Source organism: Microtus oregoni, unplaced genomic scaffold, assembly GCF_018167655.1.
Source record: "Microtus oregoni isolate MIOR12 unplaced genomic scaffold, Mior012 000019F_ref0000042, whole genome shotgun sequence".
Classification (NCBI taxonomy): domain Eukaryota; kingdom Metazoa; phylum Chordata; class Mammalia; order Rodentia; family Cricetidae; genus Microtus; species Microtus oregoni.
Window position 1 is genome coordinate 4,551,318 of NW_024543078.1, and position 22,396 is coordinate 4,573,713.

The 22,396-nt window shown below is 57.6% G+C and overlaps 3 protein-coding genes across 4 annotated transcripts; 1 reads left to right on the forward strand and 2 right to left on the reverse strand.

Moving 5' to 3' along the window:
* Positions 1 to 653: 653 nt before the first annotated feature.
* On the reverse strand, positions 654 to 5,147 carry Hmg20b (high mobility group 20B). Its single transcript, XM_041669897.1, has 10 exons — positions 5,085 to 5,147; positions 4,798 to 4,853; positions 4,032 to 4,140; positions 3,572 to 3,775; positions 3,065 to 3,185; positions 2,870 to 2,916; positions 1,745 to 1,817; positions 1,381 to 1,596; positions 1,136 to 1,268; positions 654 to 1,061 (listed from the first exon to the last, which is right to left on the reverse strand). The coding sequence occupies exons 2-10, from the start codon at positions 4,833 to 4,835 to the stop codon at positions 1,049 to 1,051; spliced, it is 954 nt and encodes a 317-aa protein (XP_041525831.1). The 5' UTR covers positions 4,836 to 4,853; positions 5,085 to 5,147; the 3' UTR covers positions 654 to 1,048.
* A 7,538-nt stretch (positions 5,148 to 12,685) lies between these two features.
* Positions 12,686 to 21,817, forward strand: Mfsd12 (major facilitator superfamily domain containing 12). 2 transcript variants are annotated; one of them, XM_041669015.1, is made up of 10 exons: positions 12,686 to 13,042; positions 15,646 to 15,856; positions 16,552 to 16,690; positions 16,767 to 16,952; positions 17,396 to 17,488; positions 17,574 to 17,666; positions 17,950 to 18,120; positions 18,200 to 18,294; positions 18,664 to 18,794; positions 18,897 to 21,817. In XM_041669015.1, the coding sequence occupies exons 1-10, from the start codon at positions 12,754 to 12,756 to the stop codon at positions 18,917 to 18,919; spliced, it is 1,431 nt and encodes a 476-aa protein (XP_041524949.1). In that variant the 5' UTR covers positions 12,686 to 12,753; the 3' UTR covers positions 18,920 to 21,817. The 2 variants fall into 2 exon arrangements, with proteins under 2 accessions (XP_041524949.1, XP_041524950.1); XM_041669016.1 differs by lacking the exon at positions 18,664 to 18,794.
* Positions 19,212 to 21,219, reverse strand: CUNH19orf71 (chromosome unknown C19orf71 homolog). The gene is made up of 4 exons (XM_041669017.1): positions 21,137 to 21,219; positions 20,000 to 20,238; positions 19,805 to 19,930; positions 19,212 to 19,409 (listed from the first exon to the last, which is right to left on the reverse strand). Exons 1-4 carry the CDS (start codon positions 21,217 to 21,219, stop codon positions 19,240 to 19,242), a joined length of 618 nt encoding a protein of 205 aa, XP_041524951.1. The 3' UTR covers positions 19,212 to 19,239.
* Positions 21,818 to 22,396: the final 579 nt, after the last annotated feature.

Here is a 22,396-nt window from a genome sequence, read left to right on the forward strand (position 1 = left end):
CTGACCCAGGGCACACTGGACCATCCCAGGGCACACTGGACAGTTTCGGGGCACACTGGACCATCCCAGGGCACACTGGACCGTCCGGTGCACACTGGATAGTCCCGGGGCACACTGGACCGTCTGAGGCACACTGGACCATCCCGGGCACACTGGACAGTCCCAGGGCACACTGGACAGTCCCGGAGCACACTGGACTGTACCATGCACACTGGTGTATTACTCAGCCGTGAAGAGGGCATGGCCCGCAGCGTCGGGTCGGTGCTATCGTGCTCGGTGAATGAGCCAGACACGTGACTCCAAGCACGGGGCATGGGTGATGGGTGCACTTCTGGAACTACACAGAGCTGACAGCTGGAGGACCTGGGGAAGTGTGTGTGCTGTTTCCTAAGACAGTAAAATTGCTGATGACCTAGTCTGGAAACTGGGGTGAACTGAGTGGCCAGCCCGACTCTACCCTCGAACCCTTAAAGGACCCTCAGGAGGGCCGGGTCGATGGGAGACCCCAGCCCAGCTCTGCCTCAGTTTCCCCACCTGATAAGAGGGTAGTAAAGGATCTGAGACCCTCTACCAGAGGTCACTGTAGCGAGAGAATCAGGCGAAGGGCCAGGCCCACTCCCCCCAAGCCGCAAAAATTAACTTCAGTGCAAATCCCACTTCTTTTTATTTAAAAGTCCGGATCGGGTGATGGAAGACACTGGGGTGGGGGTTGTACTGCAGCCTCCCCTGGTTGTGACACGTCGCCCAGTGCCTGCGCAGTGGGACCCCCGGCCCTGCGGTGAGTGCCCTGGGGGCGAGCTCTGCACCTGGGGCGGGGTGTGTCCAAGTCGAGCGGCTGTGGCTCCTCCGTTCCTCTCCCTGCAAGGCAGGGAGGGCCCGGGCTCTGCAACCTGGGAGTCTAGGATTCGAAGCTAAAGGGATGCATTAACACTTCATTTGAGGGGGTTCTGGAGACCCCAAGGTGCAGCACGGGGCGCGGCCCCATCGGGACCCCCAGCTTCTTCCTCGGCGGGTGGGGACTGGCGTCTCCCGGTCCAGGAGGGCTCTGTCACAGGTGTTCGCTGTAGGACGGAAAGGGGTGTTGGAGACCGAGAGGCAGAGCCGTGCACTCCCCGCCCCCGCCCCGCCCGCGCACCTGGCCACTCGCGCCAGGATCTCCTTGACGCGCGCGATCAGCCTCTCGTGCTGCGCGGGGTCACGCTCGATGGCTCCGTGCAGTCGCGCCATGTAGAAGTCCAGGGTCCCGAGCGTCGGCGTCTCCCCGGTGCCTGCGGGACAGCGGGTCAGCGAGGGGCGGGGCCTGTGCTGGGAAAGGGCGGAGCGGGTCGAGCGCGTAGGAAGGCGGGCTCGGTGGGCGGGACTGTGGGCGGGGCCGCGCACCGGGCACCGGCAGCGAGGCGAAGCTGGCGGTGAGCGCCTGCCTCACGGCCTGCAGTTGCTGCTGCAGCGCCAGCGTGCGCCGCTCCTCCAGCGCCAGCTCCTGCTCCAGACGCTCGCGCGCGCTGCTCATGCTCTGCGTGTGGCGCTGCAGCACCGCATTCTGCTCCTCGAAAGCCACGTTCATCTTCCGCAGGCGCCGCAACTCCGCTTCACGTGCTGCGGGAAGGGAGTCAGAGCCCAGGGCAGGGCTGGGTAGAGCACGGAGGGCGCGCGACACGCTCTCCATCCCTGGCCTCACCTCTGACCCCCAGCCCCCTCCAGCCCTTACTCTCCAACCAAGGTACCAGCACTTGCCAAACCTCACCTTTGTTTTGGTCCAAAAACTCTTCAGTGAAGATGGGAACGTCGAAGGTGGAAAAGCCATCGCAGTCCACACCCTGGGACATGGCAATGAGTTTGATGGGGACTCTGGGGCGGGAGGGGGGGTCTCCTGGGCCACTCTTGGTGGCAGTGCAGCCTACTTCTGTTTTGTGTGTGTGTTTTGTCTGTGTGTATGCCCACAGAGGCCAGAAGAGGACAGCAGATTCCCGCAGAGCTGAACTTCAGGGGCTGTGAGTGTCCATGTGGGTGCTGGGAATTGAACCCCAGTCCTCCTCAGGGGCAACCGTGCTGAACAGGGCTCCGTACACGCCAAGCAAGCACTCTGTGCATAGATTTATTCCTGTGATTGGCGTTACTCTTCATGTTTGTGGTTCTTTTTTGTTTGTTTTGTTTTTTGAGACCGGGTTTTTCTCTGAGCTCTGGCTGTCTTGCAACTCGCTTTGTAGACCAGGCTGGCTGCACACTCACAGAGATCCTCCTGCCTCTGCCTCCCAAGTGATGGGATTGAAGACGTGCGCCACCACGGCTGAGCTTGTGTTTTGACACAAGGTCCTTCTCTGTTCAAACCTGTCACACCCCTCCTACCACAAGCTCCAAGTGTCGGGAGCTTAGGTGTGCGCTGCCGTGGCCACCTCAGCAACAGTTAGGCGCGAGAAGGGCTGCAGCTGAGTGGGCGGAGCACTTGCCCAGCACAGAGCTCTGGGATGCACACCATGCCTGTCATCCCCAAACTGGAGAAAGAGGCAGGAAGATCGGAATTCAAGGCCACCTTCACCTCACAGTGAGCTCCAGGCTAGCCTGGGATACATAGGCCCTCTCTCAAACGAAAACACTTCAATTGACTCTGTGTGTGTATGGTCATGCGTGTGTGTGTGTGAGTATGTGTGTGCGCGCGCGCGCGCGTGAGCCACGAGTCCTCTGCATGCTGGACCATGATTTCATCACTGAGTCATGCCCCATCCCAGGGTTGCTGTGGCCCCTCAGGAGTCCTGCCTCTGACTGGAGCACACCCAGAAACGGTCATGATCACTTCCTCCTCTGAACATGGCCCCGACCAGCTTGAAACATCCACGCCTTCTCCCCCACGTACTTTCGGCCAGCACCTTACCTTGTGCCCATTCAGGAGTGTGTTCATGAGTCCAGAGCCAGAGTCCTCTAGTGGAGAGGGAGGGCGTGGTCAGTCAGGGCTACGGGTGGGGGGGGGTGGAGGTGTGGGGGGTCCCCATCCTCAGGACACCGGTGACCCCGTCTTGATACTAAATATCTGCGCTCTGCACCTCATCGCAGACCCAGGGCCCCTCACCTTTTTTTATTTTGTTTTCTTGGATCTTCTCTGAGCAGACCTTGTAGGCCTCTGACTGCTGGTATGCCCACAGCTCCTTCAAGTACTGCTGTTTCTCCTTCTCCGCCTCATCCAGGTACCGCTGGGAGGGGGCAGCAACCACAGATTAGGAATAGCCGAGAGGAAGGTAGGCAGCCAGGGCCAGGACCCTGCCCCCCCAATAGCTCCCACCTTCCCTCCAGCTCTTGGAGAATATACATTCTCAACGTCTAACTGATGCCCAGCATTTTCTGTTCACCTTTCTGCCCCTGAACTCCCATGCCCTACAGGCCCTGGCTGGTGTGATAGCAGTGTGATTTGTGTGGGATGTGTACTGTGCCCACGTGTGCAGACCTCAGTCCGTCGGTCACTCTCCACCTTGTTCTTTGAGGCAGGGTCACTCACTGATCTCACCCATGAGGCATGCCTTCCTGGCCGGGAACCCCAGGGGCCCTCCTATCTGCCTCTCCCATCTCCTTCGTTCCCCACCTGCTTTTCTGCCGGCTGCAGCTTGCTCCACTCGGCGCCCAGCATCTTGGTGATCTCAGGAAAGGGCAGGTCCGGGTGGCGAGTGCGAATCTGCTCCCGCCGCTCGTTCAGAAAGCGAACATAGCCCGTGACAGGTGCCTTAGGCCCATTGGGAAGAATCTTCTTTCTCTTCTTGCCCTTGGGCCAGCCTCTCTTCTTCACAGGCTGCAGAAGGGAGCTGTGCACTTGGGAGGGGTCCTGGGGCATGTGGGCGTGGCCCTGGGTCGTGTGGGCGGGGTCTAGCTCAGGCACTGGGCTTCAGGTCAAGGGTCAGAACTCCAGAGAGTCAAAAGAGGGGGTCCTGGGCCGGTACTGAGCCTGCCAGGGGTGGCGCCAAGGCCACTGACCAGCTAGGCAGGCTGGAGCGCGGCCTCTAGCTAGGCAGTGGAAGGCTTCTCTACGGTGTGAACCTGTGACTCACCTCCTCCTCCTGGGATCCCTTCTCTCCCGCACGGGGACCCTCGCTGCGTTCCTGTTTGACAGCCACTACAAAGGCCCCGTGCTGGCTCGGAGTCTTGCCTCCCGCAGGCCTTGGGAACACGGAAACCAGGGTCATCCCCCATGCCGGAAGTATCCCCTCATACCACCTCCTGTGGTTGGGGATCACAGAAGTGTGTGGGAGCCCACGTGAGCCCAGGAAAAGGGAGGAGTGGGGACCCAACGTTTGAGGACCCGAGGGTCACAGCAGACCTCGGGAACAGCCCAAGGATTTCAAGCTGGGGACGGGTGGGTTCGGGGCCGTCCAGGAACTTGGAAACAAGATGAGGTAGTGAGGGAGACCATAGGGTACCCTAGCAATTCTGGGGGAGCAGAGATCCTAGAGTCGGAAATCTGTGAAAACTGACAGGGCATGACAGAGGTCCCAGGAGTGGAGAAAAGCAGCTAGGGGGCAGGGACAGGTTCAGGAGGGTGGGGACCGGGCATGTCCAGCAGCACTTGGGCTGAGAGAGGCCATGTCTGGGGTACCCTGAGTTGGGGATAGGACAATTCTAGAGTTACATGGAGTGGGGACAGGGAATGCCAGGTTCAGGAGTACCCGAGGGTGGACAGGGGTCCCGTGGGGTGCACACAGGGCATGTCTAGGGGGTACCTGGGGTCAAAACACGCCATGCCTAGGGGTACCCAAGGATGGGACAGGGCATGACCGGGTGCCCAGGGAGGGGACAAGCTGGGGAAGGCGCACTCACGCGGTGGCCCCGCCTGGCTGCCGGGGGCCGTGGGACATGGCCTCTCTGGGCGGGACCTGGAACGGAGGCGGGCAGAGGTCAGGGGGTCCTGCCCGCCACCCTGATGAGAACCCCAGGCCAGTGCCCAGGGCGCCCGGGGGGGAGGGAGGGGGGAGGCGGATCCCGGGGCGGGAGGTCCTCGGGCAGGCGGCCCGCGATCCTTTGTTGAGAGATCGAGTCCTGGAGGCCGCGCCCAGAGTCCCCCAGCCCCCGCCCCGCACAGGCCCCGACTTCCCGGCTCTTTTCACCTCCGAAAAAACTTTCCCGGGACCTGGGATGCGGCGTCGCTCCAACCAAGCGTCCGCGGCCGCCCCGCCCATATGCTAATGAGGCCAAGCATAATGCGCCCATTGGCCAAGGACGCTGACAGAGGCGGGGTCATGCAGATCAGTCTCGGCGCGCCCTGCGGTGATTGGCTGAAAAGCTACGAAGCCGCGTGGGAGGCGCGTCGGGCAGGTTGCGGGCGGGTGCGTCAAGTTCGGCTGCGCTCGGACGCGCTCGGGACCAATCGGAGGCGATTGGCTGCTAGCTATGAGGCGGAGCTCCTTAAAGGGCCAGAAGTCCCCATGCTGACACGGGAGCTCCGGTGTTCCCGAATGAGGATCGGAGTCCTCACTAAGAGGAGACGTTCTTACTAGGTTTATGAGGAAGGAGTTAAGTTCCAAAGAGGCAACCCCTGCAGTAGGACAAAGGGTACTCTTTCTTACCACATTGAAATAAAAAAAAGAGGGGGGAGCTTATGAGATGCCACAGCACTTGGAGAAGCTTGCCACCTAGTGGGCAAGAAATGAGTTCGGAACTCACAAGGTGGAACGTGAGAACCGGTGAATGAGAGAACGAAGGAATGAACGAACTGATAGGCAAGCTGGAGAAATGGCTCAGTGGTTAAGAGCACTAAATTCTCTTGCACAGGTCCTGAGTTCATTTCCCAGGACTCACGGCCACTCACAACTACCCTCACACAGACATACACACAGGCAAGGCGTCAATGCATATAAAATAAAATTAAATAAATTATTAGTTAAAAAAAAACACAGGCAGTATTGGCACACGCTTTTAATCCCAGCACTCAGGAGACAGAGGCTGGTGGATCTCTGTGAGTTCGAGGCCAGTCTGGTCTACAGAGTGATCTCAGGGACAGCCAGGGCTTTTACACAGAGGAAACTGGTCTTAAAAAACAAAAAACAAAACAAAAAAAATCAAACAAAAATTAAACAAACAACACTGAGCCATACTTCAGGCCCTTTTGCTGTTTTGTTTTAAGAGTGACTTATTATTTTATGTTTATGAGTATTTTACTGTATGCGTGTCTATGTCTTATGTGCTTGCCTCATACCCAGGACGATCAACAGACTCTGGGACTGGACTTACAGATAGTCGTTTAGTAGACAAGTGGGTGCTGGGAATTGAACCCAGGTCCTCTGCAAGAGAAACAGGAACTCAACCACAGAGCCATCTCTCCAAATCTCTTCAGTCTCTGTTTAACTGTGGAAGTTACAGAAGACCAGAGTGAAAATCACACTTGGCAAAGGAGATGTAGAATGTCTTCTGTCACCGGGCAGTGGTGGTGTACACCTTTAATCCCAGCACTCGGAGGCAGAGACAGGTGGATCTCTGTGAGTTCGAGGCCAGCCTGGTCTATAAGAGCTAGTTCCAGGACAGGCTCCAAAGCTACAGAGAAACCCTGTCTCGAAAAAACCAAAAAAAAAAAAAAAAAAAAAAAGAAAGAAAGAAAAACAAAGAAGAAGAAGGTGGTGATGGTGGTCTTCTGTCTTTTCTATTCAAATAATGGAGATCAAATTCAAGTTTTCTTCGCGAGACCCTTTGCCAGCTGAGTCGTCTCACCAGCCCAGGGCTAGCCTTCAAAATGCTGTTTTTATGAAAATGCTCCCAACCAAGCCTCTATCCCAGATCTAGGGAGTCAGTGAGGAGCCTCCCAGCCTGGTCGCCCTGATGTAGTTCAACGTACCTCTTGTGCAGAGGGTAAAATCCAGGCTCCATGGGAAAGAAAATCAGCGACCTCAGGTCAGGGAATACACACAGACCATCACCCCAGTCCTCCTGTATAAAGAGTATGTTCTTCTCTCTCTCTCTCAAGACAGGGTTTCTCTGTGTAGCTCTGACTGTCCTGGAACTCGCTCTGTAGACCAGGCTAGCCTCTGACTCACAGAGTGCTGGGATTAAAGGCGTGTGCCACAACCGCCCTGCTTGTTCAGTGGTTTAAAAGCATAAAGTACACACTGCTCTACCAGTTTGGTACCTGGTATCCACACTGAGAGCTGGGGTTATGGTCAGGGTGGAGCCCTGCCTAGGATCCTCCAGTGATGGGTTGGGGCGTGGTCAGGGTGGAGCCCCGCCTAGAACCCCCCTGTGAGGGGCTGGGGGCGTGGTCAGGGTGGAGCCCCGCCTAGAATCCCCAGTGAGGAGCTGTTTCCACCACGCACGGGGTCTTCTTGCGCTCCATCCTTCCACCCTGCAGAAAACTGAAGCACAGGGGGCTGGAGAGATGGCTCAGAGGTTAAGAGCATTGCCTGTTCTTCCAAAAGTCCTGAGTTCAATTCCCAGCAACCACATGGTGGCTCACAACCATCAGTAATGAGGTCTGGTGCCCTCTTCTGGCCTGCAGGCATACACACAGACAGAATATTGTATACATAATAAATAAATAAATATTTAAAAAAAAAAGAAAACTGAAGCACAGCCCTGTGATGGTGTAACATTGGACTAATCACAATGTAGTGACTCATTAGACACGTGGTGGTTACGGCATGTTTCTAAGGGACCACACAGATGTGCACATATGCAGGCATGTGATTATACTTCTGCCTTAATGGCAGGAGCAAGTGATTCCCCCAAACTCACCAGTTGGAGGATTCTGAGCCTCCCTCCTCCCCAGGGGGAAGCAGGGTAGATAAGGTTGGGCTTCCTGTGACAGCAGGAATAAGCATTGCTTGAAGACAGGGCAGGCTGCAGTGAGGACAGAGCACAGGGCCCAGCCGAGGAAGGCTTCTGCTGGTCAGGGGACACCAGGGCCAGGATCAGCAAGGGAGGAGCTGGCCTGGCCATCGCCCTGCACAGAGCTTTCAGCGTTCAGAGCTGGGCGTGGCAGCCTTCCACCTCAGCACTCTGGAGGCAGAGGCAGGGGATCTGTGAGTTCCAGTCCAATCATACATAGTGAGAACCTCTCAAAAATAACAATTAAAAATAAATAAAAAATAAGGCAGACTCAGGTGTGAGTTATGGTGTTTCTCACCCTGTGAAGCAAGGGGACATCAGCGGTGGGTGTGGGGAAAGCTGTTTGTGAAGGGGGTGTAGTTCCAGACAGAAGTAGTTGCCCAGATGGAGTGCGTGTGTGAGCCTGCTTCCTTGATGCTCAAATAACAGATGTGTCTGCATAGCTCTTCTACATTTTTTGGTTTATTTAACTTTTTATTTTATGTGCATTGGTGTGAAGGGTCAGATCCCCTGCAACTGGGTCTTTAGACAGTTGTGAGCTGCCATGTGGGTGCTGGGAATTTAACCGGGGTCCTCTGGAAGAGCAGTCAGTGCTCTTAACCACTGAGCCATCTCTCTACCCCGTTCTACATTTTTTTAATTTATTTATTATGTATACAATATTCTGTCTGTGTGTATGTCTGCAGGCCAGAACAGGGCACCAGATCTCATTACAGATGGTGGTGAGCCACCATGTGGTTGCCGGGAATTGAACTCAGGACCTTTGGAAGAGCAGGCAATGCTCTTAACCACTGAGCCATCTCTCCAGCCCCCCCCTTCTACATTTTTAATTTTCATTTTTGTTAGTGGGAATGGAACCCAGTACTTTGCTGAGACTAGTCAGGCTTTCTACCCTTATGCCACGCCCCTAGACCCTCACTGGGAATTCTAGGGGATTTTCTTTGACCCCTGAGCCATGCCCCTGACAACTTTGGTTGTTGTTGCTTTTAACCCTGTTTTAGACAGTGCCTCACTGTGCAGCCCTTGCTCTCCTGGATCTCATCCAGACCCACCTGCCTCTGTGGTGTACCCCACTAGACCCTGCCCCAGGTCTTCTTTTACCGTCTTGATTAAGGGTTTCACTAAATGGCTCAGTGTAGTGGGAATCTAGAAGAGTCATTGTATCTTTGGTAAACATAAAATGTTACAATTGTGGGGCTGGAGAGATGGCTCAGTGGTTAAGAGCATTGCCTGCTCTTCCAAAGGTCCTGAGTTCAATTCCCGGCAACCACATGGTGGCTCACAACCATCTGTAATGAGGTCTGCTGCCCTCTTCTGGTCTGCAGACATACAGACAGAATATTGTATACTGTATACATAATAAATATGTTAAAAAAAATGTTACAATTGTTTCTCACTGTCTGAGGTAACAGTTGAATGAATTACTGTTCCTTGAAGACTCCTAGACTTTGAAGAAACCATTGTAGAGAACTATGGCTGTTTCCTATGAGTTGTTTTTGCTGACGTTTTCCATCTGTCTCTGGACACAAGCCTATCCAGGCACAAGGTTGTGGAGTGGTTGTGATGATTTCCTTCAGGGAAACATATAGAATAGATTGGAGGGGCTTGAGTGTGAGGAAATTGTACCCCAAACACTACCTTTGTGTACAAAAACTTCCGTTCCTCCCGGCTGCCAGGGAACCTAAAATCACATTCTGGAGCAAGCCTTTTTCTTGGACCACCTATGTGACACAGTACACCTATCAGCCCCGTCTGCCATTGAACTCGCAATCCCCCTGCCTCATCCTTCTGGGGACAAAGCTCAGTGGTAGAGCATTAGCCCATTAGCCTTGCGGGGCCCGGGTCCCATCCCTGCCAGGTTATCAAACCAAGCAAAACAATGGCTTCTTAGAACTTGGAACAGTGTCACCAATCCCAGCCCTCAGGAGACAGGGGTAGGCAGATCTCTGAGTTCGTCTCTTCCTTATTGAACAGTGAGGGAAACTGAGGCCTCCTGGCTTGCCCTGACACCTGACCTTCCCCTTCACCCTCAGATCTCAGAACATTATGGAGATTTGGAAATCCCCCCCCCCCCAGCAGGTCTGGCCCCTGCTGCATCAAAGCTGTCCCCGCACCCCGAGGCTGGATTCTGGCCACCAGGATATCCGATGCCCAGAGGATGGACGGATGGGAGCGTGGGCTTGGCGTCCAGGGCTGCCAGACGCTCAAGGGACATCAAAGGCTGTCAGGACCTATTTGGACTCCTAGCCGGCGTGTCCTACCCTGAGGGTCCCGATGACGATTCCTTCCTCTTAACTGGTCTTTTTGACCTTTGCCCAATTCCAAAGCCTCTCCTGGGGCACAAATGCCTTCCCTTCCAGAAGGATCACCGTGCTCTGTTGGGTTCTTTATCTGCCATTGTCTCTCCTGGCCAGAGATCCCACATCCTAAGATCCCACATCCTAGGGGGTTCAGCTTTCATCCTGTCTGACCCAGAAGGCATTGCTCTCAAACCTGTCACGGCTCCCCAGTGCCATCACTGACACTCAGTCTTCACCCTGCCCCTGGACTACTTTCCTGGTGACTTCTCCAACCAGGGAGGAAAATCTGAGCTGAATTCAAAAGGGTAAGAAGCCCAGGTCCACCATGTTGCTGCAGAGTCAGCCAGCAGCCTCTGGGAGCTAAGCTAAGCACGTTGATTCAGCCCTTTCACACCAATGGTGGATGGAAGGTCAAGCGGGGCAGGAGTTTAAGGTTGGCTATGGAGGGAATTACAGGCCAGCCTGAGCTACATGAGACCCTGTCCGTAAAATAAAATAACCCAAGACTGGGGTCGGAGCTCAGTGGGTAGCGTTGTCCCAGCTTGCAGGAAAGCCTTGCGTTCTGTCTCCAGCAACTGGATAAATGAGCTGTGGTGGCTATGAGATGCAGTGGCTAAGGCCCTCGTCACCTTTATCCCAGCACTCGGAGGGGTCGAGGCAGGAGGACCAGCAGTTCCTGGGCTACGGGGTGTGGGGGGCAGTTTAAGGCCAGCCTGGGTCACAGGAGACCCAGTCAGCAGCTAGAGGCCTCTGGGGTGGTTGTTGAGAAGGACAGGAACAGAAATAAACCCTAGGCGTGATTAGCCAGCTTTAAAACAGCCACTTGGTATGGTCAATCCCAGGTGTCTCTGCCCAGGTTTGGGAGCCACAGCTGACACACCAGTGTGCTGAGAATTACCAGTCAGCCCCAGGCTGACGTTCTCTGGGAGAGACCGGCCTGAGCCACCCCTCTGGCTCCTATCTCTCCTATCTTTTAGTCCCCTCCGGCCAAGAGCTTGGAGCTGCCCGTTATCTGCTGCCCAACCCAGGCCAGGTCACCTCCCCAGAGGAGCCTGGGACGTCCCCTGGGTGTCGTGTGGCCCGGTACCAGATCCTCCGCCTTCTGGAATGAAGTCTTTGTATATTTATTTATTTGAGACAGGATTTCTCTGTACCTCACTCCTAGGCCAGACTGGCATCAACTCAAGAGATTCTCCTGCCTCTCCCTCCCAAGTGCTGGGATTAAAGATGTGGCCACGACACCTTGATCACTTTAACATCTATTGTTGGGAGCATAGGGGCTCACGGGAGACAGTTCAATTTGGGACTTAGGGATTCACAACCAGGCTGTATGTCTCTGAGTGCCCCAGGAGGAAGGCTCTGTGTGGTAACTGAGACATGGTCACGGTAGCGGGGCTGTGGTTCCAGCCAGCCCGAGCTATGGCGAAGCCCAGGTTCCAGCCTCTGAGCAGCACGAAGCTTGCTGGTCAGGCAGCACTCAGAGGTCAAGGTCAGCCTCAGTACCAAAGTGGGGGCGGGAGGAGGGGGGGATAAAAAAAGGGGATGAAATGTCGTGTGGAGGAGGTGCAAGAATGCTCGTCCCACTACATCCCATGGTCTGGGCCTGGAAGCGTGTGTGCCTCTGACTCACCACAGAGGCCTGGCTTCCCCTTTCTTTGAGAGTGCTTCTCAGAACCACCCAGTAAGTAGGAGTGAAAGCTGGGCATCTGCCACGTGGGGCGCCTGGCACCTGCAGCCTCATTAAAGGCTAGTCAGTGTTATGCTGTTCTACCCAACTATTCTCTGTAATTAATAATTAATTAGCACTAATATGTCTCCCAAGGGCCTCATTGTGTATCTCTGGAAGTTTATGAGATCACCCAGATGTGGTCTCATTCTAGCCTTTTGCAGGGAGCCCCAACCTCCAGCAGCAAGCTGGCTGGGGTCCAAGGCGTGATTGGGTGGCAGGCAACAGGGCTCATGATTCTACTCCCCGAGCCAGACCTGAAATCCCAGCAGCTCCTGAGGCTGAGGTTGGAGGACTGAGAGTGCGAGGCCAGCCTAGGTTGTTGAGGGACTCCAGGCTAGCTGCCTGGGCGACGAGTGTGGCCCCGTCTCAAAGCAGAAACAATAAAAAGGCCCACTTGTGGGTGCAACCCCCATGACCAAGACGGGAGGCCGGAGGACCAGGAGTTCAGGGCCATCCTCAGCTGCACACTGAGTTTGAGGCTAAACTGGGCTATATGAGACCCTCTCAAAACAGAGTTTTCAGTTTGAAAGGATAAATTTGGTGACTCTGGAGAATGTTCAAAGATGTCTTCTGCTACACAGGGATATCAAGGCCAGGCTGGGCTACAGGAGACCCTGCGTTTAAAAAAAAAGAAACAAACAAAAAAGAATTCCTTTAGTCAAATAAATGAAAACACGAAGAAAATAAAAAGGAAACAAACCGCGATGATGAAAGCCTGACGCGTAGCGGGTGGCGTTAAGGACCGCGGGAGTGCACCGCCCCGAGGCCACGCTCCTGCCTGCTGATTGGTCGCCCGGCCGAGGCGCGCGGCTCTGATTGGAGATTGCGGCCGTCGCTCCGAGGCTCCGCCCCGTCGAGGCGGCTCCCGGGAGCGGCCGCAGAGGCGCGCGGCGCGGCAGCCGGGGCCGCTGTGCGGTGGGGCCTGCGACCGCGATGTCGCCTCCGCCGGGCGACGCGGGCCCCGGGCCGCCGCGGACGCTGTCCCCCGCCGCGCGGCTGAGCTTCGCGGTCGGCCACTTCCTCAACGACCTGTGCGCGGGCATGTGGTTCACCTACCTGCTGCTGTTCCTGCACTCCGTGCGCGGCTACAGCTCGCGGGGCGCCGGGCTGCTGCTGCTGCTCGGACAGGCGGCCGACGGGCTCTGCACGCCGCTCGTGGGCTACGAGGCTGACCGCGCCGCCTGCGCGCGCTGCGGACCCCGCAAGGCCTGGCACCTGGCAGGTGAGCCGTCCTCCAACTCCCGGCCTAGACTCCCGCCCAGGTACCGTCCTCCACCTTCTGACTGTCTCCCCGGGCTGTCCCCCACGTCTGACTGCTGTCTCCCCGGGACTGTCTTCCACCCTCTGACTGTCTTCCCGGGCTGTCTCCCCCTCACTGTCTCCATGGGCTGTCCCCCACATCTGCCACCCCGAGCTGTCCCCCACATCTGTCACCCCGAGCCGTCCCCCACGTCTGACTGCTGTCAACCCGGGCTGTCCCCCATGTCTGACTGTCTCCCCGGGCCGTCCTCCACCCTCTGACTGTCTCCCCAGGCTGTCCTCCACCCTCTGACTGTCTCCCCAGGCTGTCCTCCACCCTCTGACTGTCACCCTGGTCGTCCTCCACCCTCTGACTGTCACCCCGGGCCGTCCTCCACCCTCTGTCACGGGACTGTCCCCCAACTCTGTCACTTTGTGTCCATCCTCCCCACTGACTACCATCCTGTGGCATGGCCCTTCCCCCTCTGACAGTCACCCTGGGACCATCGCCCCCTACCCAACTGTCATCCTCAGTCTGCCCTCCCCCCACACCCTGCCACCCCGTGTCTCGCTTCTCACTTTCCCCCAGTCTGTCATCTTGGGACACGTCCTTCCCTTCCCTGACATCCAGTGGTCTAGCCTCCTCCTCATGTCCCCACCCTACAACTGCCTGCCTCTCATCCCTCACATCCTGTCTGGGGTGGCCCAGCTTGGGGTCCCCCTCTGGTTGTTGTTTGGTGTGGACATTGGGGAGTATGGCCCTGGGATTGTAGCTGCTCCTTTTGGAATTCCAGGCAGCTGTTCTGGAAGGGCCTGGCCCTGCCCCTGGGGTGGTAGTTGTGGAACCCAGCCCTGCCCCTTGGTGACATTTTTTGCAAGACAGAGCAGTGGCCCCAAACTGGATTCTGAGCCTGAGGGCTGGAATTTCTAGTTTCTCGGGATTGTTCTAGGCTTTGGACCTCAGAAGATTCCAGGATAAGCAGAGGAGGGTGGTAGTAGCCGGTGTAGGCCTCTGAAGCAGGGGTGTAGCTACTTAGTGAGACCCGGTTTCCAACAAAGAGAAGAAACACACAGAAGGGCTCATATTTGCCTGGAGACACCAGGCCAGCCCAGCCGTGCCAAGGTCCTGAGCCTGTGACTGAGCATGGGCTGGTGGCTTGGATTTGGGGAGGGCAGACTGGGAAGCACCCGAGCAGGTGAGGCGGGTGGGCACCCGAGCAAACTGACAACTTCTCTGTGCCGCCTGGGCCAGGATAGCTGAGGCAGCTCTGACCGGCCTGAAACTCTGTAAGCCAGGATAGTGGAGGCAGCTCTGAACAGCCTGGAACTCTGTAAGCCAGGATAGCTGAGGCAGCTCTGACCGGCCTGGAACTCTGTAAGCCAGGATAGCTGAGGAAGCTCTGGCTGGCCTGGAGCTCAGAGATTGGTCTGCCTCCGCCTCCCAAGTGCTGGGATTGAAGGGTGCAGCACCATGCTTGGCAGATGTGCTCATTAAACCTGAAACTCCCGCCACTTTGGGTCCCAGAACCAAACAAGAACTCTTAGGTTAACTGAGGCCCACCTGCATTCAACCCGCCCAGCCCTGGCTGCAATGGTTAACCAGGCCCCAGATAGTGCAGGGTGTGTGTGGTCACAGGAGAGAGTCCAGAGGCCACACGGCCCCCTGGGGCAGCCCCTAGGAATCTGCCCTGGTTCCCTCCTGAGGGTTGGTTTCATTTCTCAATCCAAGACACGGGGGGGGGGGGGGGGTGTTGTTAAGGTCACCTCCGAGCAGAAAGGGGAAGTTGGAAGCCCAGTTTGCCAGGCAGAAGAAGGAGGCTCAGGGTTCTTTCTGAGGGATGTGTGTCTCACAGGGCCTCTGATTCAAGTTCATCCACTTAAAAATGTGTGAAGGGAACCAGGGGGTGGTGGTGGCGCATGCCTCTGGTCCCAGCACTCTGGAAGCTGAGGCAGGAGGATCAGGAGTTCAAGGCTAGCTTGGACTGTGGAGTGATAATGTCTCCCTTTGGACTGAAGAGAAACCTCTGTTATGAATGCACCTGGGGCTCAGAGTCCTCAGGCTGACCTGAATGTCTAGGACATAGAAGGGACATGGGGGTACCTGCTCCAGTCCCGGGGGGCCTGTGATCTAGTTGGAGAGGAGTCCCTGGGTCTGGGTGTGGCAGGGGCAGGGGCTGCAGACAGTGCAGGGTGGGATACATGGGGCAGCCGTGGGAAGGCTCAGGGACAGGACGGACGGATCCTGGGGGCTTGGGCAGGGGTTGGGTGGGGAGGACGTGGTAGGATGAGGAGCATCTTAAACTCATTAGTATCTTTCTGAGTAGATGGAGCAGGGTGGAACACCCAGTATGTTCTGGACAGGGGCAGGCTCTGCTCTGTACCCAGGAGCGACCTCCAGACTCCTCCCTGCCCAGCTGGTCCTCGGGGGCAGAACATAGTGCAGGTTGTAGATGTGGGGGGTGACCCCATTCTTGGCCTTTCTCCCCATCCTTAGCCACAGGCCATTCAAGGAGACTCCTGGCCTGCCACGTTGGCCTGCTCTGTAGCCTCCCCTCACCACCCCATGTTGCCCCTCTGCCATCACAGGCACCGTCTGCGTCCTGCTGTCCTTCCCGTTCATCTTCAGCCCGTGCCTCGGCTGCGGGGAGGCCACCCCCGAGTGGGCTGCCCTGCTCTATTATGCACCATTCATCGTCATTTTCCAGTTTGGCTGGGCTGCCACGCAGATTGCCCACCTGAGCCTCATCCCCGAGCTAGTGACCAGTGAGCACGAGAAGGTGGAGCTCACAGCCCTCAGGTACCCGGGGCTGGGGGCAGTAACCTAGCTAGGTATCCCTGGGGAGTTTTATCTGTCAACCCCAGCTGTGGTGAGCCGCAGAGAGGGACACGGTGCCCTAACTCTTTCTTCTGAGACCAGGCTGGCCGCGAACTCACAGAGATCCACCTGCCTCTGCCTCCTGAGGCGTGCCTCACCACTGCCAGCCCATTTTTTAAAAAGACAAATTTGAGTCAGTTTCTTATTCCATTGCCCTGGCTGACCTTGAATTTTGTGGTCCTCCTGCCTACTGCAGTTTCCAGAGTAGCTAGCAGGGTGGGTGTGCTCTAGCCTGGCTGTGGAATTAGAAGCTTTGGCTGGGTGGTTCTCTGATGCTGGCAGAGTGGTCTGTGACCCCAGGTCGTAGCCTAAGGCTGATGTCCTAAGGTCACCTGATTAGACCAGACCCTCTAGGGACACTGCTTCAAAGGAACCACAACTGGCCCAGGGACTAATTGTTTCCACGGGACCCTTTGGCCCTTTATTCTGCCGTGGATCTGTGGCCTGTGCCTCAGGGAAGGACACCGGCAGGGCTGGGACTCTGTGGGATCGGGAGCTCTGCCAGCTCGGGAAGTAAGTATTCTGGATTTCTGATAGGCAGCAAGCATTTATTGAGCGCTTGCTGTGTACAGACGTGGTTTCTGTGGGCTCATGCTGAGCCGGGCGCTCACCCACAGGTATGCCTTCACGGTGGTGGCCAACATCATGGTCTACGGTGCCGCCTGGCTGCTGCTGCACCTGCAGGGCTCTGCCCATGGTGAACAGGACATCAGTGTGGGTGACCAGCTGGGAGTCCAGGATGTGCCAGTGTTTCGGGTAAGTCGGGGCTGTGTGGTGGCCTGGGGTCCCCGAGCCTATGGAAGCCATAGCTGAGTCCCGCTGTTCTTTCTAGAACCTGGCCCTGCTGGTGGTGGGCGTGGGAGCCATCTTCTCGCTGCTCTTCCACTTGGGTACCAAGGAGGGGCGCCGGCCCCGGCCTCGGGAGATAGAACCTGATGAACACAGCCCCCTGGTGGCCCCCACGGCCCGGCCACTCCTGCTCTGGAAACACTGGCTTCGGGAGCCAGCTTTCTACCAGGTACACTGTGGGTGCCCAGTGTCATGGCACCACCCAGGATTGACATACCAGTGGCTCTCACAGTCTGTACCCAGGGCAGGCATTACTAATCGACCTGTCTCATCTAGAGTAGACATTGTGAACCAATCTTCTACAGCCGGGGTGCCCATTCAGCTGCCGTCCCGTGCTCAGGACAGACTAATCACTCCCTCACTGATCTTTCGGGGCCAGCTGAGTTCTGTTTCATACTTGGGGCAGACATCATTCAGTTTTCCATTCCACATACGGGGCATATGTTCCCGATTTCCCGTACCCCACCCAGGGCAGACATTACTAATCACAGATGTCGTTTCTCCCGGCCTGCCTGCTGAGCAGTCAGCTGTAATGAGTCAGCTTGCTCTCCAAATCCTTGTCTGGGTCTCCTACTGAGCCCTGGGCTTGTCCCCCTGCTCATCTGCCCACAGGTGGGCATGCTGTACATGACCACGCGGCTCATCGTGAACCTTTCCCAGACCTACATCGCTATGTACCTGACCTACTCTCTCAGCCTGCCCAAGGTGAGGCGGGGTCGTGGGGAGGAGATGGGGAGGCCCCTCCCACCCGGGAGACCCCTCTGGACCGGCGCCGCCTCTCCTTCCCCAGAAGTTCATCGCCACCATTCCTCTGGTGATGTACTTGAGTGGCTTCTTCTCCTCCTTCCTCATGAAGCCAGTCAACAGGCGCATAGGGAGGAACGTGAGTGATGACTGGGAAGAGGGGGGGTTGGAGGGGGGTGGTGGCAGGGGTTCTCTGGCCCTTCCTGGTGGGCTGCAGCCCTTGGACAGCCTACCCTGGATATAGTGTCTGACTTGGCTGTACAACAGAAGGTTGATTGGTAATAGGTGCCCTGGCGTGGACCAGCAATGCCTGTCGTGGGAGTGGAGCGTTTCACTGGGCTGAGGACCCCAGAGGGGGAGTGTCGGGCACAGGATGCCCGGCCATGGGGGCCTGATACAGGCCCCGCCTCCTTCCTCTCTAGATGACCTACTTCACCGGGCTGCTGGTGATCCTGGCCTTCGCAGCCTGGGTGGCCCTGGTAGATAAGCTGGGCGTGGCCGTTTACGGGGCTGCTGTGCTGCTGGGTGCGGGTTGTGCCACCATCCTGGTCACCTCGCTGGCCATGACAGCTGACCTCATCGGCCCACACACGGTAGGGCTGGTGGGAGGAGCCTCGGGAGGCAGTGGTCTGGATCCTGGGCCTGGGGACTAACGATCTGTGTGTCCCCCAGCACAGTGGAGCCTTCGTGTATGGTGCTATGAGCTTTTCGGATAAGGTAGCCAACGGGCTGGCCGTCATGGCTGTGCAGAGCCTACACCCCTGCCCGTGAGTTCATGTCCTCAGATCCCAGGAGCAGCTTCCGTTTCTCTGAGTTCCTTGTCAGCTAAGGGCCAGGCTACAGGGGACACAGAGCCACCTGTCCTGGCCCAGGACAATGCCAGGCGTGTAGGAAACGGGATTGAGCGTGGGGGTGGGAAGGTGCCATCTCAGGAGGTGGGGTCAGACAGGGCACAAAGGCCCTGGGGCAGGACCGAGCCCGCGCTGGAGCTGCGGGGCAAGGCAGGGCTGTGGGCTGCAGGGGAACTCTGTGTCTAGTGGGGTGTGTGTAGGCCTAGGGTCCTCTGGAACTTGAGATGGGCTCCGTGGAGGGCTGGTGCAGGGGACACTGCCCTCAGCCCAACGTCTGCCCCCTAGCTCTGAGCTCTGCTGCTGGGCCTGCGTTGGCTTCTACCACTGGGTAATGGTGACTGTGACGGGCGGCGTGGGTGTGGCCGCGGCTCTGGCTCTCTGCAGCCTCCTCATCTGGCCCATCCGCATCCGCACCCGTGAGTCTCCATCGCTGCTGCGGCTTGGGTGGGGTCTCGGGGCTGGGGGAGGTGCGACCTGGAACCCGCCCTCCCCAATGCCACCCTGCTCCTCATTTTCAGGGGACCTCGGAGACCGGCCCTGACCTGGCTCCCCAGGGCAACACGACGAAGGACCAGGCAGACACCCTGGCCCCCTGGTCCCCCACCTGCAGGGGGTCAGAGGGCACGGTGTAAGGGTGGGGAAAGGATACCCGGCCATGCTCCTTGAACCCCGGGGACCCGTGGGTGTCCCGCCCCAACCGTGGACCAGCACAGGGACCAGGTACGGGAAGGCCAGGGCCTCCCTCATTCGGCTCGCTGGGACCCGAGGAGAATAAAGCAGGATTGACACCCCGGAGTGCATGCGTGGGGACGGTCGCCTGGCCCACGGACGCGCGAGGCACTGGTCGGCAGCAGGGCTTTATCAGAGCGCTGGCGTGAAGGCCGGGGGCGGCTGGCCGGTGGCCGGGCAGGGGCGCTCTCTGTCCCGTTGCCTGAAGTCCTGCGAGGTGTAGCGCGGCCGCTGTGGCGGCGACAGGTGGGGCACATAGTCGGACCGCGAGGGCTCCACCCCGAATTGGTTCCTGTTGACCACTGGGGAGCGGGACTGGGCTCAGAGGCTGGCAGGGGACCCTCTGCATGCTGGCCACGCCCTGCCCCCCTCCCACCTGCTGCCCGGGTCTTCGCTGTTTTTTTTTTTTTTTTTTTTTTCTCGAGACAGGGTTTCTTTGGAGCTGTTCTGGGACTAGTTCTTGTAGACCAGGCTGCCCTCGAACTCACAGTGCTGGGATTAAAGGCGTGCACCACCACCACCCGGCCACTTTTTTTTCTTTCCCTGTAGTTTTGATGCAGGGTCTCTTAAAGCTTGACACCGTGTAGCCCAGGCTGTCCCCAGAACTCAGAGATCCTCCTGCCTCTGCCGCGGGAGTGCTGGGGTGACCCGCTTGCACCTCCGCCTCACCTCCCTCCCGTCCCCATCTGCCACTCACCAAACTCCTTGCCGCGGATGTGCCTGTCCCTCCACGGCATGCACCCCCAGCGCGTGCCTGGGCTGAGATACTGCGCAGGCAGCACAGGGTCCCAGAAGGCCGTCTCCCGCAGGCGCTGCGTGTAGGCTGCGGGAAGGCGAGGGCGGGGTCAGCGTGGGACCCACGGGCTTACGCGGCTGGGGGCGCGACACTCACCGGGCGGCAGGCCACGCTGGCGACTCTCAAAGCAGCCGTGCCAGTGCGCATGGGCCTCGCGGTACGGTCTGTCAAGCGCAGCAGGCAGCATGTACCAGGCCTCGCGTGGGTCCGAGTTGGTCAGGCCGGTGAACCACACCTGACCGGCTGCGTCCTGTCCCATGGGCGTGAACTTCCAGCGCACGGCTTGCTTGACAGCCGGTGCCCAACGGGGGCCCTCCAGGGACAGGTAGTCATTGCTGAGGGAGGATGGGCACTGAGCGCAGTTGCCTTGCTGCTCCCTGTCGCAAGGGTGTCCGCCCCCTTTGCAAAGGGGTGAGGGTCACCCCATACCCGTCCAGGGTCTCCTCTGTGCGCTTTCCCACCAGCTGTCATTGTCTCATAGCCGAGGATGCCCTGCTTGTGTTTGAGGCACATCTCCCGACCATGCAGCAATGCTCCTGCCATAGCCTCTCAAGTGCTTGTATGACAGGCACGAGCCTAGTTTCGGGGGGCAGAAGGGGACCAAGCCGGGGTCTGCTTGGCAGGAAATTTCTCAGATGGTACCCGGAGTTGAGTGCTCTGGTAAGCCTCGGGTGGCCTAGAACTTGCAACGGAGAAGAGGGTACACCCTCTATAGTTTCAAAACCAAAACCAGGACTCGGGTGGCTCCATGGTGACCCCCTGGGATTGTACTTAGCTCACAAAAGGTTGATGTGAAACAGGCCTGTGAAATGGGACTTTTGCTGGGTGACACGTCCTGTGCTCAGTATGCTGAGTGAGGCGGGGGATCTTTCTAAGCCTTTGGGTTACACAGAAAGATCCTGGCTCAAACTTTAAAAATGTATAGTGTGGTGATATATTCCAGCCCTGTGGAGGGCAGCAGGAGGGTCAGAAGTTCAAGGTCATCTTCAGCCACGTGGTAAAGCTGAGGCCATCTCCCTATCATCACGTGCACAGGCCAATACTGCCCCTTAGGGCTGCCACTTCTCTGAAACGGGGGGGGGGGGGCTTCCCTTCTTTGGAGTGTGGGTGTGCACATGCCTAACTCCCAATCCCCTGCACACCTGTATCCCAGCCCACTCGACTGCAGGTTACAGGGGAGGGGGGCGCAAGCTGGTGCTTGGGTGAAGGGAGGTACCAAATGCAGGGACCCACCTGTATAAAAGGGCAGGGAAGTTGAGTTCCAGGGTGCCCGAGGGGACAAAGGGCTGGGCAGCCTCCCGCCTCAGGTTTTCCATGTCTGCCCCTGTGTTCCCAGAGGTGCAGACCAATAAGGCCCTAGGGCCATTGTTGACAGGGACAAAGGTGTCCCAGCAACAGGGAAGTGGGCAGCCATGGTCCCCATGACCTCAGCCTACTTCCTGAGACTGGAGCCTTCAGGACTGAAGTGAGACTTGTGGCTTTGGGCTCTCACCAGCTCCCTACCTGGGGATACCTGAACATTCCTTAACTTTCTCCCTGCCCCACAATAGCAACCATGTCCTCCCTGTGCCAGGGGCTCGGCAGTCTGCCCTTGCCCACCTTACCTGTCTCTGTCCTGGACCCCACAGGGAAGACACTGCTCAGGGCTGGGTGGTGGGGACACAGCCTAGACCATCACTCAGCCAGTGTGGAGGGACCTCGAGGACACGGGACTCAGTGAGGGACAAAGTGTGGGCTCCATGACAGTAAATGTCTGTGACCCAGGGATCCACAGAGGGAAGTGAATTTGTGATGGATGTGGTTGGGCCTTTGCACCTTTGGTCAGAGACAGCCCCGGAATTAGCAGTGATTGTTACAGAGCTCATTTTATGATAGTACAATGGATGTTTTGTGTTTTTACTGCAATAAACAACACAACCAACTTAAAGTACTTGATGGCCACCTTGCTGCCCTTGGGTAGCACCGGTATCCGGTGGCACCAGGGTCCATCTGGGGTCATTCCCACAGCACAAAGATCAACTCCCTCTCTGCAACATGCTGGACCTGTCCTGCCCCAGGGACTTTGTGCAAACTGGCCACTGCCCAGGCTGCAGAAGGCCACCTCTGGGCACTTGGGGTTGGAGTCCCCTAGCCACTCAGGACCCTCGCAGGCTTTTCCCCAGTGTGTGGATGGGGGCCTGGACCACACCCGCTTGCTTGCAGTTTTGAGCCTCCTCCACCACAGGGGCAGCTTGTGGCAGCTTCTCGGTAGAGATAGGACCTCACCCTTCACAGCTGTCTGTCCACTGGGGACCAGCCCAGCCTCACTGACAAGTGTGGTACTGGGACTGACAGATGGACAAGGCTGTTCTGTTCAGGCAGGCGGCAACAAGGGTCCCATGCTATATTGTTTCTGGTGACTCCCTACAGGCTGAGCCACCCCGCTGCCTTGGGATGAAGCCCCTGCTGGGGAGCACAGCTAAGAATGTCTGCCTCACTCCCAGCCTCAGGCGC